This window comes from Dasypus novemcinctus, chromosome 13 (assembly GCF_030445035.2).
Source record: "Dasypus novemcinctus isolate mDasNov1 chromosome 13, mDasNov1.1.hap2, whole genome shotgun sequence".
Classification (NCBI taxonomy): Eukaryota; Metazoa; Chordata; class Mammalia; order Cingulata; family Dasypodidae; genus Dasypus; species Dasypus novemcinctus.
This window is the reverse complement of record NC_080685.1, coordinates 90,462,416-90,482,947: the sequence shown is the minus strand read 5'-3', so window position 1 is coordinate 90,482,947 and position 20,532 is coordinate 90,462,416. Positions and strand designations below refer to the sequence as shown.

Genomic DNA, 20,532 nt, shown 5'->3' with positions numbered 1-20,532 from the left:
CCCCCCCCCCCCGCCCCCTGCGGCCAATCCACTTTCAAAAGACACCGAACCCGGCCCCTTCCTGTCACCCCCACTGCCACCATGCTGGTCCAAGCCACCTGTCTCCTGCCTGGACTACGGAAAAGCCCCTTAATTGGTCTTCGTGTGTCTAAGCTTCCCCCCTGGAAGCCAGGATGATCTTTTTTAAAACATAAATCAAGCCATCCCACTCCCCACTTTCAACATCCCCTTCTTATGGCACTTAGATGAAGCCCAGCTCCTCATGAGGGACTCGCAAGTAAGTCCCCACCTCTCGGAGCCAGTCTGGCTCTGCTCTCCCTCATCTGTGATCCTCCAATCACCCCGGGCCTTTTATTTTCACCCTTTGAGCATGCCCAGTTGTTTCCTGCCTCAGGACCTTTTACACTTGCTGCTCATTTTGCCTGGAAATCTCACAGATCTTCTCATAGCTGGCTCTTTCTTAACACCCAGGTCAGACCCCAAATGTAACTTCCTCAGAGAAGCCAGCCTGAGCACCCCATCTAACTGGCCCATCACAGCCCTATCATTCTATTTTCTTTATATTGTACTTTTTTTTTATGGCTGTCTGAAATTATTTATTTGATTTTTTTATTGACTTTTCATTGTAATAACTGATATAGAGCACAAAATTTCCCATTTTAACCATAGTCATGTATGCAATTCAGTAGTCTTGTGTTCACAATATTGTGCTACCATCACTGACATCCATTATCCTTCTGTTTCATCACCTCAAACAGAAATTACTCAGCCCTTAAGCTATAACTCCCTCTTCCTGCTCTACCCCTGAAACCTGTAAACTACCATCTGTCTCTATGGATTTGCTCTTTTAGGTATTTCCTGTAAGTAAGATCATACAATATTTGTCTTTGTGTCTGGCTTATTATTCTCAACATGTCTTCAAGCAAGTATCAGAACTTCATTCCAGTTCATGGCTAAATAATATTCCTTATGTATATACCACATTTTGTTTATCCATTCATCTGTGGGTTGTTTCCACCATTTGGCTATTGTGAATAATGGTTTACAAATATCTGTTCAAGTATCTGCTTTTCATTCTTTTGGGTATGTACCAAGAAGTGGTAGTTCTATTTTCAACAATCTGCTTGATGGACCACCAAACTGTTTTCTGAAGTGGCTGCACCATTTTACAGTGCCACCTACAACATATAAGTATTCCTATTTCTTTGCATCCTTGCCAACACATTGTTTTCTCTTTTTAAAATTTTAGCCATCCCAGTGAGTGTGAAGTGGTGTCTCATTGTGGTTTTGATTTGCATTTCCCTGATAGCCAATGATGTTGAACATCTTTCGATGTGCTTATTGGTCATTTGTGTATTATCTTTAGAGTAATGTCTATTCACATCTTTTGCCCATTTTAAATCAAGTTGTTTATTTGTTGTTGAGTTGTAGCAGTTCTTTATATATTTGGATATTAATCCCTTATCAGATATATAATTCACAATTATTTTCTCCCATTCTGTAGATTGTCTTTTCATTTCCTTGATAGTGTCTTTTGACATACAAAGCTTTTAATTTTCATGAAGCCTGTTTTATGTTTTTTTTCTTTTGTTGCTCATGCTTTTGGTGTTGTCTAAGAAATCATTGCAAATCCAAGGTTATGAAGTTTCCCCCATGGTGAAGTTTTATGGTTTTAGCCTTTGTTTAAGGCCTTTAATTATTTGATTATGTGTTTATTTGTCCACCTCGCTCCACTGGTTTGTAAGATAGTTGCAGGCAGGGACCTTATCTATTGTGTTCTCTCCTTAGGTGGTGTTAAATAAATACTGGTTGAGTGAATAATGAATGAGACTTAGTTAAAACTCTCTACAGTTTGATGAGGTAGGTGTTACGTCCGTTTTACAGATGAGGAGACTGACGCTCAGCAAGCTCAAGTAATACTATTAATACACAATTAATAATATTAGCACCAGCTGACATTTATTGACACTCGTTATGTGATGAGTCGGTCCTTTATGCTTTACCTTGATCATTGCATTTAATTTTTAACAGCCCTGTGAAGTCAGGACTATTATTGCCCACATTTCATGAATCAAGAAAACCGCCTGTGTGTTTTAGAAAGTTGGTTGTGCTGCAACTCAGCACTCCTGAAGCCATATCCCCCTCCCCCGTGTGGCCTCGGGGACCTCCTCTGGCCTCCCTAAGCTCTTTACCTTGCACGGCCAGCTCGGCGCTGGCGTAGATGGTGCCGTGTTTGTTCTCTGCCACACACTGGTACATGCCCGAGTCCTCCAGGCTCAGCTTGGAGAACCGCAGGTCCCCGGCCAGCACCTCCACCCGGTTCTGTGCAGAAGAGCCCAGCCCAGGGCAGGGCAAGGGGTCGGGGTCATGGCAGGACCAGGGTGGAGGGGCCAACACGGTGGGCACAGCGGCGACTTGGGGTTCCTGGGAGAGACCTTAGAGATCACCCAGGCCTCCCTGCACCTCGGGAAACTGAAGGCAGAGGGGCGACGTGACCCGCTCAGGGCCACAGAGATTTTTCCACTGGGCCTCTTTGACTAGTCTGTGGCCATGTGACTCTAGGCTGGAAAGAAGCCCCTAGGACCATCCTCTGGGACCCCCATTGGCCCAGAGGGGCTGCCAGTGGTGTGTGTGTGTGTATGTGTGTGTGTGTGTGTGTGAGGGAGGGAGGGAGGCTGGGGGTGAGGGAACCAGGTGAGCAGAGAAGCCCAGGTCTCCTACCTGGGAGGCCAAAGACTCCCCGTTCCGCAGCCAGCGCACCGTGGGCCGGGGCTTGCCGGCGGCCGCGCAGCCCCAGCGGAGGTTGGAGCCGATGTCAGCCTCCGTGTCCGAGATCACCTTCAGCCACTCCGGCTGAGCTGTGGGGGGTAAGGGAGAGAAAGTCTGAGGATGAGCGGGGAGGAGCGTCCAAGCTCAGGAAAGGAATGGAATTGCAAGGCTGCAGTACCTGCGTGCGACAGCGGAGGGCGCCATCAGCATTCCCGAATGGCGAGGACAAAGGCGAGGGCGAAGAAAGAAGCAGGTGCAAGAAAGTTGGCAATTGGTGCTTGCGCTAGTGGCTGTTTTAGCGACTTAAATCGTGCTGAAGCCTCCCGTATGCTCTTCCTGCAACCCCTCCCCAAGCTCTGAGCCGACTGCAGCATTCGCTGCTTCTGCTCCCATACCCGGTGCCATCCAAGGGCACGAGGGCCTCAGCAAGGGGCTTCCCCGTCCCTTCCCTGACTTTTGGGTCTGTTTTCTCAGGGGCACGGGTGACGGCAGAGGGGAAGAGGGTGTCCCGGCTCTGTACCCTGCACGATGATGCGGCCCTGGACGGTGTCGCGGCCCTTGGAGTTCTCCGCCTCACACTCGTAGGTGCCCTCGTCCTCAAAACTGACGCTGGGGATCTGCAGGGTGGGCTCAGCTGTGGCCCACTGCGGGGACAGAGAGCCGTCCACTTTGCGCCACTTGATCCGGGGGACGGGGCTGGCAGGGAAGACAGAGTCGCGGGGCTGGGCTGAGCTGGGCACACTCCCCCTGTGCTGGTCCGTCCCTGAGCCCAGACTCTCAGGTCCTCCTGAGCTGGTGGGTGTGGTGGGTGGCAGGGGAGGCTGGCCTGGGAAGGAGCAGAGGGAGAGGGGCCAGGCGGGACGGGGCCCTTGGCTGGCTCCATGCCCTTCCCTCAGGTGGACTAAGAGCACAGGTGGGCAAGGGGCAAGAAGCAGGGCTCCCCTTTCCTCCCCTCTCCCCAGCAACAACTGAGAAGCCAAAGAATTTGGTTTTCTCTGTGGTCTGGGCCCTAAAGCCCCTCCCCTCCCCACCGGCCACTCTGCCTCCTCTGGGTCTACCCTTCTCGGCAGTGACTTGTGACTTGGCTCTTTTGGGACTCCCTTCTCCTTGCTCCCAGCTGGAACTTGCCTCTGCTTTTCCACGGGGCCCTAGTTAATAGTAAGCTGTGCGCTAGGGTGGACTTTGGTACCCGTGGGTCTTAAAGGGTTAATAGAGTATCCTTCCATGTACTTTTAGAATGGATTTGTTAGAAGCCCATAAGTTTCCACTAAGCAGGGGGCTTCCCAGGTAATGGCAAGAGATACTTGAGGCAAGAGGAGACCAAAGCACAAGTCATATTCTTTCATTCATTCAACAAACATTTAGTAAGCACCTGCTACTTTGCCTAGCCCTATTTTAGTGAATCCTTTCCTGGGAGAGCGAGAAAGCTAATACTTCCTGTCATACTTTTTGAAAAGATAACATTCATGGGACACTTAACTAAATACCAGGTCCTGTTCTAAGCAGTTTACATATATGCTAAACTCATTAAATCCTGTAACAACCCTATGAGGTCGACACTATTATCACCATTTTATAAATAAGGCAACTGAGGCACAGAGAAGTGAAGCAGCTTATCCAAGCTCTCTCAGCCAGCGAGCTGGGATTGGAACCAGGAAGGCGGGGCTAGAGTCGGACCTTGGAGCTAGGCTGCCTCCAGCCCTGGGCTGCTGCAGCTGCCTGAGCCTGCCGTGCCTTGCTGGGAGGAGCAAGGGATGCGACATGCGTCAGGCCCCTGCTGTGTGCCATGCCTGACCCGAGAGGGCGCCCAGTGAGTGGTAACTGCTCCCCGGTGTTCCCGGCCCTCTGCCAGTCCTTGCAAGGGGCGCCGAGGTGGCCGAGCACTGGCCCTGCCTGCCCTCTCCGGGGGGCACCTGGCCCCCTCACCTCCCTCCTCCAACACTCACTTCCCAAAGGCGAAGCATTCCAGGGTGACCTGCTGGCCCACCAGCGCGTACGTCTCTGCTGGGAACCGCGCCTTGATGCTGGGGGCATAGAGCCGGGTATCTGGGGAGACGGGGAGTTTGCAAATCAGATGCCCATGGTTCCAGGTCTGGTGCCAGCCCGTTCAGAGCTCGGCGGCTGGGTGGACTCCCTTTGGGGCCTGGGGCAGGGGTCTGAGGCCTTGCAGTGGGGTGGGAGGGGCAGGGTGGGGGAACGGTGGTTAGACTCTGGGGTCTGATGCCGCTGGCCCCGGCGCACTCTTCCCATTCCTGAGAGCTCTTCCCAGGGCGCGCCCTTCTCACTGCCTCCTCCCCAGGCTCCCGCCCCGCTCTGACCTTCCGCAGCCAGGTTGAGCTGAGCGAACTTGCTGAAGACGCTCTTGGTGGAGAAGTCCATGTGGCTGGTGGCCAGGCAGGAGTAGTTGCCCAGGTCCGAGGCGTTGGTCCGGGCGATGTACAGGTTCCCTGTGGTTTGCGACACGAAGTGCCGCCCGTCCGTGGGGATGAAGTTGGGGAACTCGTTGAGGAGCCAGCGGTAGGACAAGCCTAGGACGCGGGGAGTTGGGGAAGCAGGCGGAGCTGGGCTAAGGGGACAACTCTGGGGGGGACCCCAACATGCCAGAGGGAGGAGGTAGGCCCTGTCCCGAGAGCCCCCGTGCTCTGAACTGGGGCTGAGGGGAGACCTGGAGGGAAGGTGTGACTTCAGGAGCCCTCGGGGAGCTCCGGGTCTGCTGGGGGAACCCAGTGCCTGTCCTCAGGGACCCCCCCCCCCAAGGTGATGCAGACACAGCCCTTGCCCCCGCGGCTCTGCCAGCCCAAAGGGGAAAGCAGAGCCACAGCTAGAAAATGACAGACTCGCTAAGGATATACCAAAGTCGTTTCAAATTGGGGACCCAGGGATCAGTGATTGCAAGGGTCACTGGCCACCTCTTAGTCCATCCCTCCCCTCCTGAGAGTCTAGCTCTAAGCCGGGCCCAGGGTCCCCGCTCACCTGGGTAGTGGGCGGGCGGGTTACACGGCAGCATCACCCCCCAGCCTTCGTAGGTTTTCACCGGGTCTCGCTCCTCCTTGGAGAACTCCTGCAGAACTGGGGGTAGAGACCAGGGGGTTCAGGCACCATCCTCCGAGCCTGGGAGCCCCCTTCCTAACTCGTCCTCTGTGGGGAAGTAGCCAACAGGCACATGGGGAGATCGGGGCAGCCAGCCTGAGGGTGCCACCTGCCCTTTCTGGACATTCTTTTCCCGGCCCCCACCCCCCAGAACTTCCTGGCGCCCCAGGGGGGTCTCACAGCCGAAGCGGAGGATGGCCTCCCTGCTGATGACCGTGCCCACGGGGTTGGAGGCCAGGCACTGGTAGACGCCGGCGTCCTGGGCCTTGGTGGGGTTCATGATGACCAGGTTGCCCCCCACCAGCTGATGGCGGGAGCCCGGTTCCAGCTTCATCTCGGTGCCATTCATCTTCCACCTGCAGCCGGGGGTGGAGGGGGGGCACCTCTAAGTCCTGCCTGCTGGGCCCGGCCCAAGGTAGGGCCCAGGTGACGGAAAGCCACGGGGCTGCCCGGGGCCTCCCTCCCAGCCTCACCTATAGGTGGCCGGGGGGCTGGCCCGGGCACGGCATGCCAGCGTCACCTTCTCCTCTGTGGACTCCTCCGGGAACAGCAGGCTGAGGGGCTGGTCCTCAAAGACAGGCCCGAAGGTATCCGGGGGTGTCCTGGCTAAGCTCCAAGCTGCAGATGGGGGACATGACCGGAGGCCTCAGGGCCGGGGGGCCGGCTGGAGCCCGGCTGCTCTAGGGCCGTGCTGTCCGATACGACGTTCTGTGATGACGTAAACGTTCTGTGTTCTGTACTGTCCCGTAGGGTAGTTCCCAGCCCACCTGGCTATGGAGCGCTTGAAATGTGGCTAGCGCAGCCAAGGACCTGGATTTTTTTGTTTTAGTTGAATTAATTAAAATGGACCTTTAAATAGACTGGGCAATACTGTAAAGCTCGTGTGCGTGTGGTAGTTAACGCCAGCATCTTTGTAAAGCTCAGGAAATTGTGAGTCACCCATTGATAACTTAATTTTTCATCGTGTCAGTTCTTGAATGGGTATCTCCTTAGCCTGTTGATTTCTTTTTCTTTCTAAAGAAAGTGGGTGGAGAAATTACTTTAGACGCTTGTTTGCAATAAAAGGAATTCATTTTTTTAAAATAAAAATAAATAAATAGACGGGGCAGGCCCCATATGGTCCAGTTCGTTTGGTGGCATTGCACACCTGCCGTATACCTGGCACGGGGATGGAGACTGCATTTGCAAACGTGAATGTCACAGTCCCTCTTCCTTAAGAAGCTTATAGTCCAGGCAGGGAGTCAGAAAACGTTCAGTGCAAGGTGGCAAATGCTGTCATCGAGGTTTAGATTCAGGTATCCAATTAGTACCTCCTCTCCCAGTGCATCCAGCTGTCAGCCCTATTCCAGGGGTGGGGCGTGGGCCCCCCGTGCTGCAGCTGAGGCCCAGCCCTGGCCCCTTGGGGGTGGGGGCGGCTGTGAAGCAGCTCCAGAATGAGGAAGGAGGCAGGGCTGCCAGAGAAGGCCTGGTGCAGGGCCCCCACCCCCTGCCCACCACCCGCCATGATCCCACATTCCTCAGAATGGAAGCAGTTGGCATTGGCAGGGGGCCACGCAGATCTGCAGGGTTTGAGGTGGGCCTTGGGAGATGTACAGGAGTCACAGGCCAGAGAGGGGAAGGGAGGTCACGTGTGTTGAAGCCTAAGCCCGCTCTGGGACAGTGTGCCCAGGGGAAATCATTAGGCTGTGGGACCAGGCTGAGCCTCGTACCAGCGGTGTGGGCAAGTTAGGGGGCCCTTCTGAGCCTCAGTGTCTTCACCTATGAAATCCCAGGTCCATGATCGGGCAGAAGAATGCTGTGGCCCAGGGCATGGAATCAGCAAATGCCTGCTGGACCCAACTGTGGGCAGCTGGAGAATGGGGGACGGAGGAAGGTCTTACGGTGGGTGGATGGTGGGTGGGTGGTGTGCAGTTTGCTTTGGGGGCATTTTACTACAGTCCCAGTGTGACAATTCAAGAAAGGGAGGCCCGGGAAAGGCAGTGACTTGCCCATGGTCACACAGACAGGTCTATACGGCAGGCCTCCTGAATTTGCTGAACAAATGGGTATCTCAGGCACAAATGGCCAGGCGCCTCTCTCTTCGTGCATCATTGCCCAGCCTCACCAGGGCAGGGGCGGGGGACGCAGAGGCACAGAGGGCAGCGTTTCACCCCTGCCTTTCTGTGGGTGGGGTGAGGGTGGGCTCTGTTTCTGGCTTGTGGGCCTCAGTCCACTTTGCCTCCGTGGTGTCAGGTGGGAGGCAGGTCACCCATAATTGGCTCCTACCTCTCGGCCCAGCTGATTTGGGGCCTCTCCTTAGTGAGTAGCAGGGGGTGAACCCCTTTATCCAATTAGTACCTCCTCTCCCAGTGTGTCCAGCTGTCAGCCCTATTCCAGGGGTGGGGCGTGGGCCCCCCGTGCTGCAGCTGAGGCCCAGCCCTAGCCCCTTGGGGGTGGGGGCAGCTGTTAAGCAGCTCCAGAATGAGGAAGGAGGCAGGGCTGCCAGAGAAGGCCTGAGTGCAGGCCCCCACCCCCTGCCCACCACCCGCCACGATCTCCCACTGCCGCCCCAGGCCTCGGAGATGGCGGTGACTGCTGCATCATCTCGGCTGGAGAGCCCAGCTTAATCCCAAATTAATGATGGTGGCAGAGGGTGGAGACCCATGCCCCAGCTGGGACCACCGGGAGGGGAGGGAAAGAGGGGCTGTGGAGGCAGCCAGGCTGCTGTGAACTACCTTGCACAATGCAGCTGGCAGGAGCTGTGGCTGGGGGTGGGGTGGGGGGTTGAGTGGGCTCCGGGCACACTGAAGCTTTAAGATGCCTTCTTCCTGAAAAGCCTTCTCCTCTGCACTCAGCCATAGGCACACCCTCACCTAAATACCCACATATCTGCACCTCCACGCCTCTCACACACTATTGTTCATCTGCACACACGTCACACACATATACATATCCACCTCTTCATGCTACTCAGATATCCAGACACACACACTTACACGCACACCCATTCCCGTACGCACCGCTGTACATGTAGCTACAAACGCCCATGTGTACTAATTTATATATACCCACACATCCACAGTAATAACAATAGGTGCCATTGATTGAGGGCCTGCTAGTTTCCAGATACCACGTTCCGTATTTCCTTCCCATAACTACTTCACAAGAAAGATGCTGCCACTTTCTTATTTAACTAATGTGGAAATGGAAACTTAGGTCCAATACACTGCCCCCAAACACCCAGCAAGACAGAGCGGATCTGGGAATATGAGCCCTGGCCCATCCCTCCCCAAGCCGGCATCCTTAACCACGGGCCAGAATTCCTGACCTCGGTTTCTCATCATGCATCGCAGGGGTACGGAGTCAGAATCTTTAGGAGTGAAGCCCAGGAATCCAAATATTTTTAAATGCCCCTTGGGGCGGAGAGCCATTGCATGTGCCTAAGGCCTCTAGATGCCCCCACCCCCGAGTCACAGCACCTCCTGCAGGCAACACCGTGCAGCTCCACCTCTAGAACATCGGCAGAATCAAGCCCGCCTCCAGCCACAGCTACATACCCCTCTACACGGGCACCTGCCCCCGCGTGCGCATGCGCACACACTCCCAGATAAAGCCAGCCTCCTTGCTGTCCTTGCTCCACTTCCACCCTGATTCTGTCCTGATTCTGGTCCTGTCCAAACACAGGCACCAGTGAGCTTGCAGGGGAGGGTGCTGGAGGCCTGAGAGCCTGGGGGAGGGGGACCACCACCCCCCATCCTGGTTTACGGGCCCTTCCACCAACTGGGGTACCAGCCATCCCAAACCGCATCCCCGGGGCAGACTAGCAAGGAAAGCCGAGAGCTGAGGCACCTTCCGTGGGAGGGGCGGGAACAAGTCAGGGGAGTTTCCACTCTGGTCTCTCTCTGAATCTACGAAAGGCTGCAGATCTGGTCCCTGCTTCTTGACAATTGCCTCCTGTCTCTGGGTCTAATGACCCCCGGGGGCTGCCTACCCCGTCCGATGGTGTGGATTCAGCATCCAGTTGTCCCTGGCCGAGGGAATGCCCCTTGGTCCCTTTGTCCTCGCTGGGGTGGCTGTGTCCCAGGAGGGCCTGGGAGCTGGCGCTTCCCGGCTGCAGCACCTCCCAGATTGGCGGGCTCAGGGCAGGGAACGGGGCCTGTGGGGCAGGGCGAGGGGGCGAAAGGCTCTCCCACCTTCTGGGCCAGCCCTGATTCCAGCATGCTCGCTGACTTGGGTGCAGGATTGGGAGGCAGTTAAGACAAAACGAGATCTTCTATAAGAACGCCCGAGGAGTCCTTTCCTCTTAAGACAGGAACCTCAAACGCACCGGCTGCAGCCTGGGGATGTGGGGGAACTAGAGCCTGAGGCCTCCAGAAGACCTCTGGAGAACAGGGTCCCCTCTTCCAGGGAGATCTTTAAGGAGAAAAGGAAGGCCGGTGCTCCGGGCTGGCGGGCTGGCGGGCAGGCTGGAGACTTCCCGCGGCTCTCATTCAGCCTGGGCATCCAGCTCCTCCTTCCATGGATGTCTGGCTCCTCCTTCCAGACACACTCTCCAGAACCCGGCAAGCCTGGCTCTTGGCCTGCCCCACTTTTCTACCCCCTCCCCAACCTTCTCCCACCCTGGAGGGGGAGGAGAACCTTTGCCTGGGCCCCTCTCGCCTTGTGCCAGGGCTTGCCCTGCTCTGCTGCACCTCCTCCCAGTTCCTCTCCCACTGCCAAGTGATGGGCATTGCCATGTAGAACCCTCAGAGCCCAGAGGTCTCGACCGCGGTCTCCTCACGTCAGGGGACACTAGAACAGCACCGTCCAGCAGAACTTTCCACGTAAGTGTTCTATCATCTGTGCCGTCCCTTATGGCTACTGGACACTGGAAATGTGGCTAGCGCAACTGAGAAATTAATTTTTTTTATTAGAGAAGTTGTGGGTTTACAGAGTAATCATGCATGGAGTACAGGATTCCCACGTAAGGACCTAAAATTTTAATTACATAAATTTAATTTAATTTAAATTTAAATACTCATATGTGGGTATTGGCTACCACCTTGTAGAGCACAGTCTTAGAGGCTACAGCTCCGGGCTGACATTGTGGAGATCTGCTTGTGCCATAATCATGCTGTGTGACCCAGGGCAAGCCATTCTCCCTCTCTGGGTCATTCGTTCTTCATCTATCCTATGGGAAAGACTCAGCCCCTTTCCTCTTAACCTCAAAGGGAAGGTAAGTCCCAGGAAACAGCCTCAGAAATACGGGTGCTATAGCAGTGCAGTCATCATCACCATAATAATAGCAATGACATAATAATAGCAATGATATAATGAAATAATCATCCGTGCTGGGCCTTTGAGCCCAGAGGATCCTCTTACCTGGAGAAAAGAAAAGGGCCACTGCGGCCAGCAGCAGCAGGGGTGCCTTCCTCCTGGCGGGGGTCCCCATGGTGTGGTGGGCAGCGGAGGAGCGGCGCGTCAGCCCAGTGCGGGGAGAGTCTGGCTGCAGGCAGAGGAGGACCTGGCGAGGCAGAGGGGCGAGAAGGCTCTGAGCTGCTGAGCCCCCTCTCAGCTCCAGGCACATCTGGGGGGTAATGCTTTTACTTCCGGCTGGGGGAGCAGCCGGAATTGCTCAAGCACTAATCCTCCCGGCAGCCCCTGGGGAGGGGGCTTGGCTATTACCAAGGAGCTCTTCCTCAGACTGAGTGCCTCCTACCAGCCCCCTGGGAGTCTGGCTCTGCCCCGAACCTCGCCCATTCCCCCCTCCAGGCAGCAGGGTGCTGCTCAGGAAGTGAACGCCGTGGCTAATTGGGAGGCTAGAGCCCAGCTGCCCGCTCTCTCAGCGACGCTCAGCCGTCGCTGTTGGTGCAGGGTCCACAAGAGCACAGGCTGGTGCCTGGATTTGGGGAACCAGTAGCATCTTCCTCTAGCAACTGGGGCAGATTCTCCTCTTACCCACTCTCTGCTACCTGGGGTGGGGGGTAATAAGTCCTTCCGGGAGCTGCCTTAAATCTCTCAGGACCCGCTTTGTTTTTCTAGCAGTGAAAGGGGTTCCACTGGCTCCTCTTGCTCACCAGGGTCCCCGGATTAGACACTTAGACTTTGCAGGACGGAGCTGTGGCCTTGGCTCTGTTAACAGAGCTTCCCGACCGACCGGAGGGGCTAATGGTCCCAGACCAGCCTTCTGGGCTGAAAGAATTAATGCAGCAAGAACTCCACTCTTTACTTGGTTAAATCCCAGAGCTCTGGGGGTGCTGAGAGCAGGCCAGAGGCCCTCCCTCTGGCTCAGAGGCGGGGTCAGGGGCAAAGCCAGCCTTTCCATCCACCCTCCATCTCTGGCCCACTTTCCAAGTCCTGGAAAGAGTGTGGCATCTTCGGGGCCTGCTTTTTTTACTTGAGGGTGAGCCAGAGTACCTGGCCTCCTACCAGCTCCCTCCCAGCTGTCCCAGGGAGCAGGATAACCCACGGGGATTCTGTTCCTCTGCCCAGCGGGTCCTCTTTGCAGAAACCTGGCTGAGCTCTAGCGCTCACTCGCTGCACGAGCTCGGGCAAGGCCAGTTCAGTGCCTGGGTCTCAAGTCCTCTTCTGTAAAGTGGGTGCTCTCGACGCATCCTTGCAGGTCAGACTCTGCACGCTCCTGGGGGGGCCGGGGCTGGGAATGCTGTCCCCCGGGGGGAGGGGGAGAGAAGGAAGCTGCAGATGCCTTGAGACTCTGCCCCTGGAGCCAGAGCAGGCTCTGAAGACTAGCTGGAGTTTGGGATCCACCTTGTCTTGCTTCACGCTTGACTTCTTGGGAAAGAGAAGCCCCAAGCCCTTGAAGCCTCCATATTCGATCACCCCACAGCCTTTTCCTGCCCCTCAACAGGCACAGCTGGTACCTGAGGGAGCTGGGGGGAGGGGAAGGGGCCCCAGGGCCTGTCAGGGAGGATGCGAGCCCTGCTGGGAGGAGCCGAGAAGGGGGGTGCCTGGGGGGGGCCGTGAGGGGTGTCTGAGCAGATGGCAGCCTTGCCCTACCTCTAGCCTCATATCCGCTTCGCTTTGTCAGGAAGGGGGGCCTGGGTGCCCCTGCACGCCACCTATACACTTTCACACATACTCACGAACACATAGTCACACACACAACACACACACACAGGTCTCCAGAGTCAGCATGGGGAAGCTCAACAGTGAGCCCCCCAGATGCTCCACAAATGCAGAGGGTAGCCCTCTAACAGGGAGGCCTCGCGGGCACTCACCGGCGTGGGAATCTGGCCACAGGATTGGGTATTACTGACTTAATCTCTTGTCTCTGTGAGCTTGGACAAGCTAATTCCCTGTGGAGCCTCAGTTTTTCCATCTGCAAAGTGGTGGTCATAACATTTACTTTACAGAGTTGGTCTGAAGGTTGAATGAGGTAAAGGAGTGCCCCCCTCCCCGAGTCGTCTTCACACCGTCTGCTATGGGGTCTTAGGGGCTGTTTGGACTGGTTTGGCACATTATCCTGAATGAGCCAGATGACTGTGGCGCTGTGGCCAGTGCTGAAGACGCCGAGGTAGTTGCCTGCTGATGCCCACCTGCACTGCTGGCGAGAGCAGGGCGTGCGTGCTTTGTCTGCGTCTCTGTGCATGTAGATGACATGTGCATATGTGCATGTTGGGTTTTGTTCTCACTCTCTCTGCGTGTGCGCCTGTATGTGTGGGTGTCTTGGTATGTCTGGTTTTTGTGTCCCTGACATGCATGTGTCTGTGTGTCTGGTCTTCGCCTGTGTGTGTCTGTGTGTATATGTATGTGCACACGTAAGTGCTCCTACCCTGGATCATTCACCTCCACCTGCCTTGGTGGTCAAAATTCAATCTCAAAGTGTCTTAGATCTTAGTTCTGTCAGTCATCTCCCCAGCCCAAGGGCCCTGAGCTCCCTCTGGGGACCCAGACCTGCAGCTTCAGGGGACACTTGAGGCCGGGAGGGGCAGGGAGCCCGGAGGCTCCTGGATTTGTCCTTGAGAAGCACTGAAGACTGGCCAGCCTGATCAGATAGATATTGAGCTCCACTGTGTGCATGCGAAAAGAGTCTGGGTTCGAGGTTGGAACGTATCACCTTCCTCAAGACGAGGCGCTGGGCATCAGGGCCTGCCTGCAGTCATTTCCCCTGCCACTCCAGCCAGGCAGCCATTCAGCCGCAAACACAAGCTTTATGGCATTTGTGAACCACGTGCCAGGCACTGTGCTAAGCACTGGGGAGAAAGTAATAAGGACGCTGCCTCGTGCAGCCACAAGACGCTGTCCTGAGCTTCACACACCGGTCCTCTTCCCAAACCATCTGCCCTATGACTTGTTCTAGAATCTCCAGGATGCGGAGGAGGCCTTTTTGTCTGGAGCAGGGCTGCAGTGGAGCTAAGCCAGCCCCGAGTGGGCCCTGAGAGCCCTGAGCCAGCCAAGCCTCGCCCAGCCCAGCTGCCCTGTGCAGGGTGCAGGCACAGGCTGGCACGGGTGGCACAGGCTGTCACCGTTGGGGACTGGCCCTGAGAGGCAGCAGCACATGGGGGAACGGGCCACCTGGGGCATGCAGGGGCATCAGGGGGTAATGGCTCAACTGCTGGGCCCAGGAAACAAAGGGACCGGGGGACAGCTGGGGGACGGGAGGCTCTGAGCTGGACTGTAGCACACAGTGGGTGTTCTGGGCTGAGGACCCTGCACAGAGCCAGTCAGAAAAAAAACTACCCCCCCCACCCAAATGCTGCCTCTTGGGATGCTCAGCTCCTGCCCCTGGATCTATCCCACCCCCCTGCCCTTAGGAAATGGAGATTTGAGCATGGAGTGATTTGCCAACTTGCAGAAGAGAGGAGGTAGGAAAAGGAGGTTGGAGCTCAGCTGTGGGCAGAGGTTAAGTGATTTATTATCAGTCACCCAAGTAACATAGGAGACCAGGCCCCGCGCTCCCTCACCCCATCCTGTAGCACAGCATGTAGATTACAGGGCAGGCTCTGGAGTCAACCCCAGTAATTAAGTTCGTGCCTTAACCTCTCTGAGCCTCAGTTCCGCAGCTGCAAAACGGGGATAAGGGCCACTGTGAGGTCAGCCCTAGCCTGGCCTGCGGTAAGTGCTGGGGAGAGATGGGCTCTTGTTTCAGAGTCCTGCCAGCCCTCGATGCACGGGCCCCGGCACCAACCGGCATGAATGTGTGTCGGCACGCTGGGCACGTCTGTGCGTCGTGCTCACCTCCACGCAGCGACTGCTTGCTGCCTGTCCCTGCCTGCGTTTAGGGTGCTGTCAGGCCCCCACAGTTTCCTGGGCAGGTGTCTCCTCCTCTTACCCAAGGACATGCCCTCAACCCCAGGGCAAGGATGCCGGACAAATGCACACATTAGATCACACCCGGATGAAGTGTGCTCAGGAACGCAGAGGGCTAAGCACGGACACCTGGGCACCCCAGGCAGGGGCTCCTCAGCCGCCCCTGTCTCCTGCCTTGTGGGCTCTAAGATGTGGAGGAGCTCCAACTAAGAAAGGAATCACCACCTGGGGTAGGAAACAGGACCACTGTCTTCCAGAAAAATCGGACGCGTCCCCATACCCTCTGAGGTCGCCGGGGTGGGGGCCCTGGGGTGCAGGAGCTGGCAGGGGGAGGGAGGCTATGGTGGAGAGGCCTCCGTGGGGGCTGGAGTCCTGGGCTCCAGAAAGTCCTTAGCGCAGCTCCAAAGGCGGACAGGGCAGTGTGCAGCTGAGCGCCTCGGCCTTCTCCCTCCCTCCCCACCTCCCCCAGCCCGCCCCTCGGTTTCTCTACAGGCTCTTTGTATTTGCAGCTGGTTTCCCGAGCCCCAGCCTCGGCTCTAAAGAGCCCTTGGGGGAGAGCTGTGGCTCCCCGCTCAGGGTTTGGGTGAGCTTTCAGCCCCGGGCATGGGGGGGGTCTCTGGCCCCCCGCCTCTGCCCTCTCCAGTGGAGGGACCTTCCAAGGGAGGAGCGGGCACAGGGGAGAGCCGAAGTGCTGCTGGGAGGAAGTCGGGGACAAAGCGCAAGCCACCCTAGACTTCAGGTTTTCCTACTTGACCTCCTTGCTCCAGACGTGGCAGGGGGCGGAGTGAGGGAGGGCTTTGGAAGAAGGGGCCCTATCTGAGGCGCCAGGAGTAAGGACAACTGTTTCGACCTGGTTCAGAAGAATTAAACCGAGGACAGAATCCCATGCAGCAGCAGAGCGATTTCTGCTCTCCTACCCCCTCCCCATCACTGCTTAGGGGGGACTCCCGTCCATTGGGCTGGGTGATCCCGTAATCTCTTGCAGTCTCAGGGGTCTCCTCTTTTAGGTGACAGGCGGGCTGGTTCGGAGCAGAGCCGGCTGGGTGCGTTCCAGCCCCCTCCTCTCCTCAGGGCTAGTTGCTCTGGGTCCCAGACTAACTCCACCCCCCGGGCAGCCGGGAAGGCTGCCCTCCAGCCGAGCGTGGGGGACCTCCTTTCTAGGAGGTTAGCAGACCTTGAGAGGGTGTGGGCTGGGGCTGGAGGAGGCAGGCGGGCTGTGTCTGGAGGCGCATCCCGCGGGGGAGGCAGGGGTTACTTCCACCTCCAAGTGCTGGATCCAGGAGCTCATTTGGTGAGGACACTGAGGTGCGTTTGCTCCTGAGTGTGTCCTGGGAGGGCACGTTCAGGCTATGGGTGAGAGCATCACACCCCCTGCTTCTGTCGGCATCCTTTTTGGGAAACGGGAAACATGGGCTAGTTTTGTCGCCAGAAAACTTATTCAATGAAGGGAGGATTTCCTGATTTCAGGATGGTTATCACCTGGGCACAGAGCCCACAGAAATTCCCATGAAGTTTCCAGGTTAGCCAAACAACCTGCCCCCTTCCCCTGACCCCGGCATTTGGTTTCGAATGGGGGTTCTTAACCTTTTTTGTTCCATGGGTCCCTCAGTCCGTCGGGTGAAAACCACAGGCCCCTTACTAAGTCCACGCCACACTGTGTATTATTTAATAACTATATCACACCCGCACCAACACGCCCCATGAGAATAACGTGTTTTTGAATGTTAGTTCAAGCTCACGGACTGATGGTTAAGAACCCCTGGTTTGGGTTAGTGGTGGCCGTCGTGGAGGATGGGAGGTGGCCAGCTTGCAGGAGGGAAGGAACAGGATGTCTGATTTCCTCTGGATTCCTGTGGCACCACCTGTCTGCCACCTGAGGGACGATAGCCCAGGTGCTCTCAGGTGGACGGTCTCTAACTTTGGACCAGGCTCCAGTTCTCCACCCCACCTCAGAGTCATCTGAAAGGAGATTGCCCTGCTTCCCACGGCTCATCTTCCTGGTCAGGAAGTGTCTCTTGCCATCTAACTCTGGTTCCTCCTGCTTTGCCAGCATATTCTTTGGTCTAGTTCTCCCTTTCCTGTATTTCAACCACCCCTTCCTGAACCCCCTGTTTCTTCCTAGGAATTTCCCCCGAAATAGGAATACCACCCACACTCAGCCTTAGAGATTGTCCTAGGGCTGCACTTTCTCATCAGCATTTGGCTTGCAGAGGTTTCGGGGGTTTGTGCACCCTCCAAACCACCCCAGGTGCCTTGCTTCCCTGATGTCCTTAGAACCAGAGAGGATACCTTGGGGTACCTCCTTCTGTGTGCCCACTCCTGAAGAGTAGTTTGGTTAGCCAACCATCCTGTAGAGCACACGTCCTCAGAGGCCCCTCCTGTTTATTTGAACAACTGCTGGCAGAGCAGGTGCTGGAAGGGAGTTGCATTTAAAAAGTGAAATCAGGGCAGGGGGAGGTGTGGGGAGGTTGAGGGCTGAAACTGGCAGAGCACATGACCAGGAAAGGGTGCATGAGGGAAGAGCTCAAAGGATGTGGGCGTGGATGGGGGATGTTAAGGAGGGAGGAGAGCAGGAGAGAGTGCGGGAAGGACAGGCTCTGGAGTCTGGGGACCCATCTCCTTGGGCACGTTTCTTTGCTTCCCTTGTTGCTCACGCTGAGCATGAGGACAAGTGGTTTCTGCATGAGACAGGTGGACCTTGGGCAACTTCAATATCGTCAGCCCACGGGTCTCCTCCCTACCTGCATCCCTCCTGCTGGCTGAGGACTCCCCAAAGAGCCCACTGGAAATCAGAAAGCCTTGTGGCTAAAGTAGGCGTTGAGTCCTATTAGGGGTGCTGCAGCCCGGCCAGAAAGGGGTTAATTGGAAGGGCAAGCTGGGGAGGAGCTGAGATGCTGCCAAGGGCAGGACTCCGCTCTCCCAAGGCCAGGGCACTCGCTTGGACCTCCAGGCCATCTCCCCAACCCAGCCCGGAGTCCTGGCCACCCAGCCTCTCCCACAGACTGCCCACCCTTTTTTGCGCTGTAGCTCCTCCATCTCTGGTGGTCTGCCCCATGGCTCAGAGTAGGAGTGGGAGGCAGGGAGACTCGAGGCTGAAGGGCTTCTCTGTGTGTGGAAGACTGGGAGAAGAGGCTGAAAGGCCACCCAGAAAGAGTTCAGGAGATCACTGAGGCACTGGGGTTATTTGGGCTCCTCCTCCCACCTCCTTCTAGCAGAAGAAAAAGGATGCCGGCAGGGCTGGGAAGAGGCTGGGGCCTTGGGGAGGCAGGCTGAAAGGCAAGAGTGGACCCAGAGTGGAGGGATGCCAAAGGCCTTGGGAGCAGGAAACCCACCTTTCTCTGGGGCCGTGGGCACTTACACCCCACCCCTTCCTGACCTCTGGATACCCAAACCACAGACAACCTTGACTGACAGCTTTTCCTCCCAGGACGCAGGCTCAGACCCACGCAGCACCAGCGCGCCTTCCGGTCACCACCTCCTCTTAACCCCCTCTCCCCCCACAGGACTAGGAGCCCCTTCTGGAGAGACTGACAGGCTTGAGCTCAGGACCCGGGCTGGGGCTGCTCCCCCCACCTCCTGGCCATTACGTAAGCCCCCGGGCTCTGGGCAGGATTGTCCTTCTTTCCAGACCCCCTTGCCAAGTTGTGCCTCCTCTCCCCCTGCATACCGGCTCTGGTCCCAGCCCCTTTCTTGACTGGAGAGCCAAACTTCATGCAAAGCCTTCCCTCCCACCGGTGAGGATGAGGGGGGAGGGATGTGAGGAAAAGGTAAGCTTGGGGAAGGCGGAAGGGAGGCACGGGAGGGGAGCCCCGTGGCCCAGCCTCTTCGCCTCTGGGATGTGACTTGTCTCAGTTTCTCCTCCTGAGTTCTGGCTCCTAGACTGGCCTTTGCTCAAACTTGAGCTCCCCCCTCTCCTTTCTCTCCCAAAGTCCCCTACTCTATCATATGGAGAGACTTTGCAAAGATGTCATCTAGCAGAGGCAGCCCCAGGGTGACCTCAAGTTGGGGAGTCAGGCTTCATTCCACCCAGGGGCTTCGGGGGCAGGCCGGGGTGTGGGGCCTGGCCTTCTGGACTGGTCTGGCCCTGCACCGGGAGCCCAGGGCAGGCCCGCAGGCCAGGAGCTGGCGGCCCTCTCCGCAGGCAGTTGCTGCTGCCGGCCGGCCGGCTCGAATTCCGGGACACACTGCCGGGTCCAGCCTTCTGCCCAGGGTCGGCCTGTCAGAGCCCTGTGCGATGATGCCCACGTAGACAGGGCAGAGGGGAGCCTCTGGGGTCCCAGAAGCCACCCTGGGGCTGGGGTGAGAAGTCAGACTGGCTGCAGCCCCGTGCCCCTCCCAAGTTGCAAAGGGGGATATTTACAGAAGCTGAGCGAGGAGTCCCTGCTGATGGAAGCGCCGGGGATGCCCCTGGGCTGGAGGAGACAAAAGCGGTTGGCACCTACCTGGGCTGAAAGAAGGGTGTTGGCCGGGACAGGTGGACGCCGCCGCAGTCGGCGAGCAGAGCCGGCCCGGGCGCCAGCCCCCTGGGCCGCCCTCCCTCGGCGCGGCTCTCCCGGCCTCGGCCGCGGGCCGTCCGGGTGCGGCGGCGGCGGCCGCGGGTGAGGGCGCGTGTGTGCGCGCGCTCGGAGCCACTGCAGCATCTCTGCATCAAGATGTGCTCCTCCCTCTCCCAGGCTCCGCTCACTGGCTGGCTCCGGTCCTCAGCCAACGCTCTCGGGGGGCCCTGGAGATGGCTGCCTTCTGGCCCCCACCCCCACCCTTCCTGTCCCCACCCTCCCGCCTTTACCTCATTTGCTGTCATTTAAGGACCAGGGAGCGAGTCGGTCCCCGCGTCTTCCGTAATGATGGGCAGCGCAGCCTCGCCGCTGTGGGCTGCCCTCCCGGCCGCCCCGCCCAGTCCGGGTTTCGGGTCTCACCCTCACCCGGCGCCCAGCCCAGCCCGGAGACTCCACCCTAGAGAGGAGAGGAAAGCAAGTGCCTTGCTTCCCGAGCCCTGGGGATCCCTGGGGCCAAACTCCTCCTTTCCCCCAGAAATTCCCTCTAGAGCAGGGGTTCTTACCCTTTTTTGTTCCACGGACCTCTTTGCCAGTCGGGTGAAGTCCACGGACCACTTACCAAGTCCACACTGTCCTGTGTGTTATTTAATAAATATATCACACCCGCAGCAACGTGTCCCCACAAGAATAATACATATTTTTTGAATTTCAGTTCAAGCTCATGGACCCCTGCTCCCTGCTCTAGAGGGAGTGATCCCAGTCAGAAAGCTCACAGACCTGCTGTGTGGGTCCAGTGGGATGGAGGGGAGCGCTTCTGTGACAACACCACATCACATTCATCGTCATTGTTTCCCTTGGTTCCAAAAGTAACACAGGTTCCGTGACAAAATATCTAACCCTTATAGACAGTTAAAAATACTAGAGCAGAAGCCCCTTGTATCTACCGCCC

General features: G+C 57.0%; 1 protein-coding gene across 10 annotated transcripts in view; it reads right to left on the bottom strand.

Moving 5' to 3' along the window:
- CNTN2 (contactin 2) overlaps nt 1-20,059 on the bottom strand; it is a 33,214-nt gene extending 13,155 nt beyond the window's left edge. For 4 of the 10 annotated variants that reach the window (XR_011645541.1, XR_011645542.1, XM_058275070.1 and 1 more), the window contains exons 1-10: nt 19,530-19,742; nt 11,200-11,341; nt 6,333-6,477; nt 6,040-6,215; nt 5,743-5,838; nt 5,088-5,297; nt 4,716-4,815; nt 3,290-3,465; nt 2,722-2,858; nt 2,193-2,322 (exon numbers count right to left, since the gene is read on the bottom strand). Coding sequence is in view for 8 of the 10 variants with exons in the window: in XM_058275070.1 (XP_058131053.1) it covers nt 2,193-2,322; nt 2,722-2,858; nt 3,290-3,465; nt 4,716-4,815; nt 5,088-5,297; nt 5,743-5,838; nt 6,040-6,215; nt 6,333-6,477; nt 11,200-11,341; nt 19,530-19,727 (1,510 nt within the window). In the remaining 2 variants the exon portion in view is untranslated. Of the gene's footprint in view, nt 1-2,192; nt 2,323-2,721; nt 2,859-3,289; nt 3,466-4,715; nt 4,816-5,087; nt 5,298-5,742; nt 5,839-6,039; nt 6,245-6,332; nt 6,478-11,199; nt 11,342-19,529; nt 19,743-19,873 lie in introns of those variants that run through there. The other 6 variants (XM_058275071.1, XM_058275074.1, XM_058275075.1 and 3 more) reach the window with 5 other exon arrangements.
- Nucleotides 20,060-20,532: the final 473 nt, after the last annotated feature.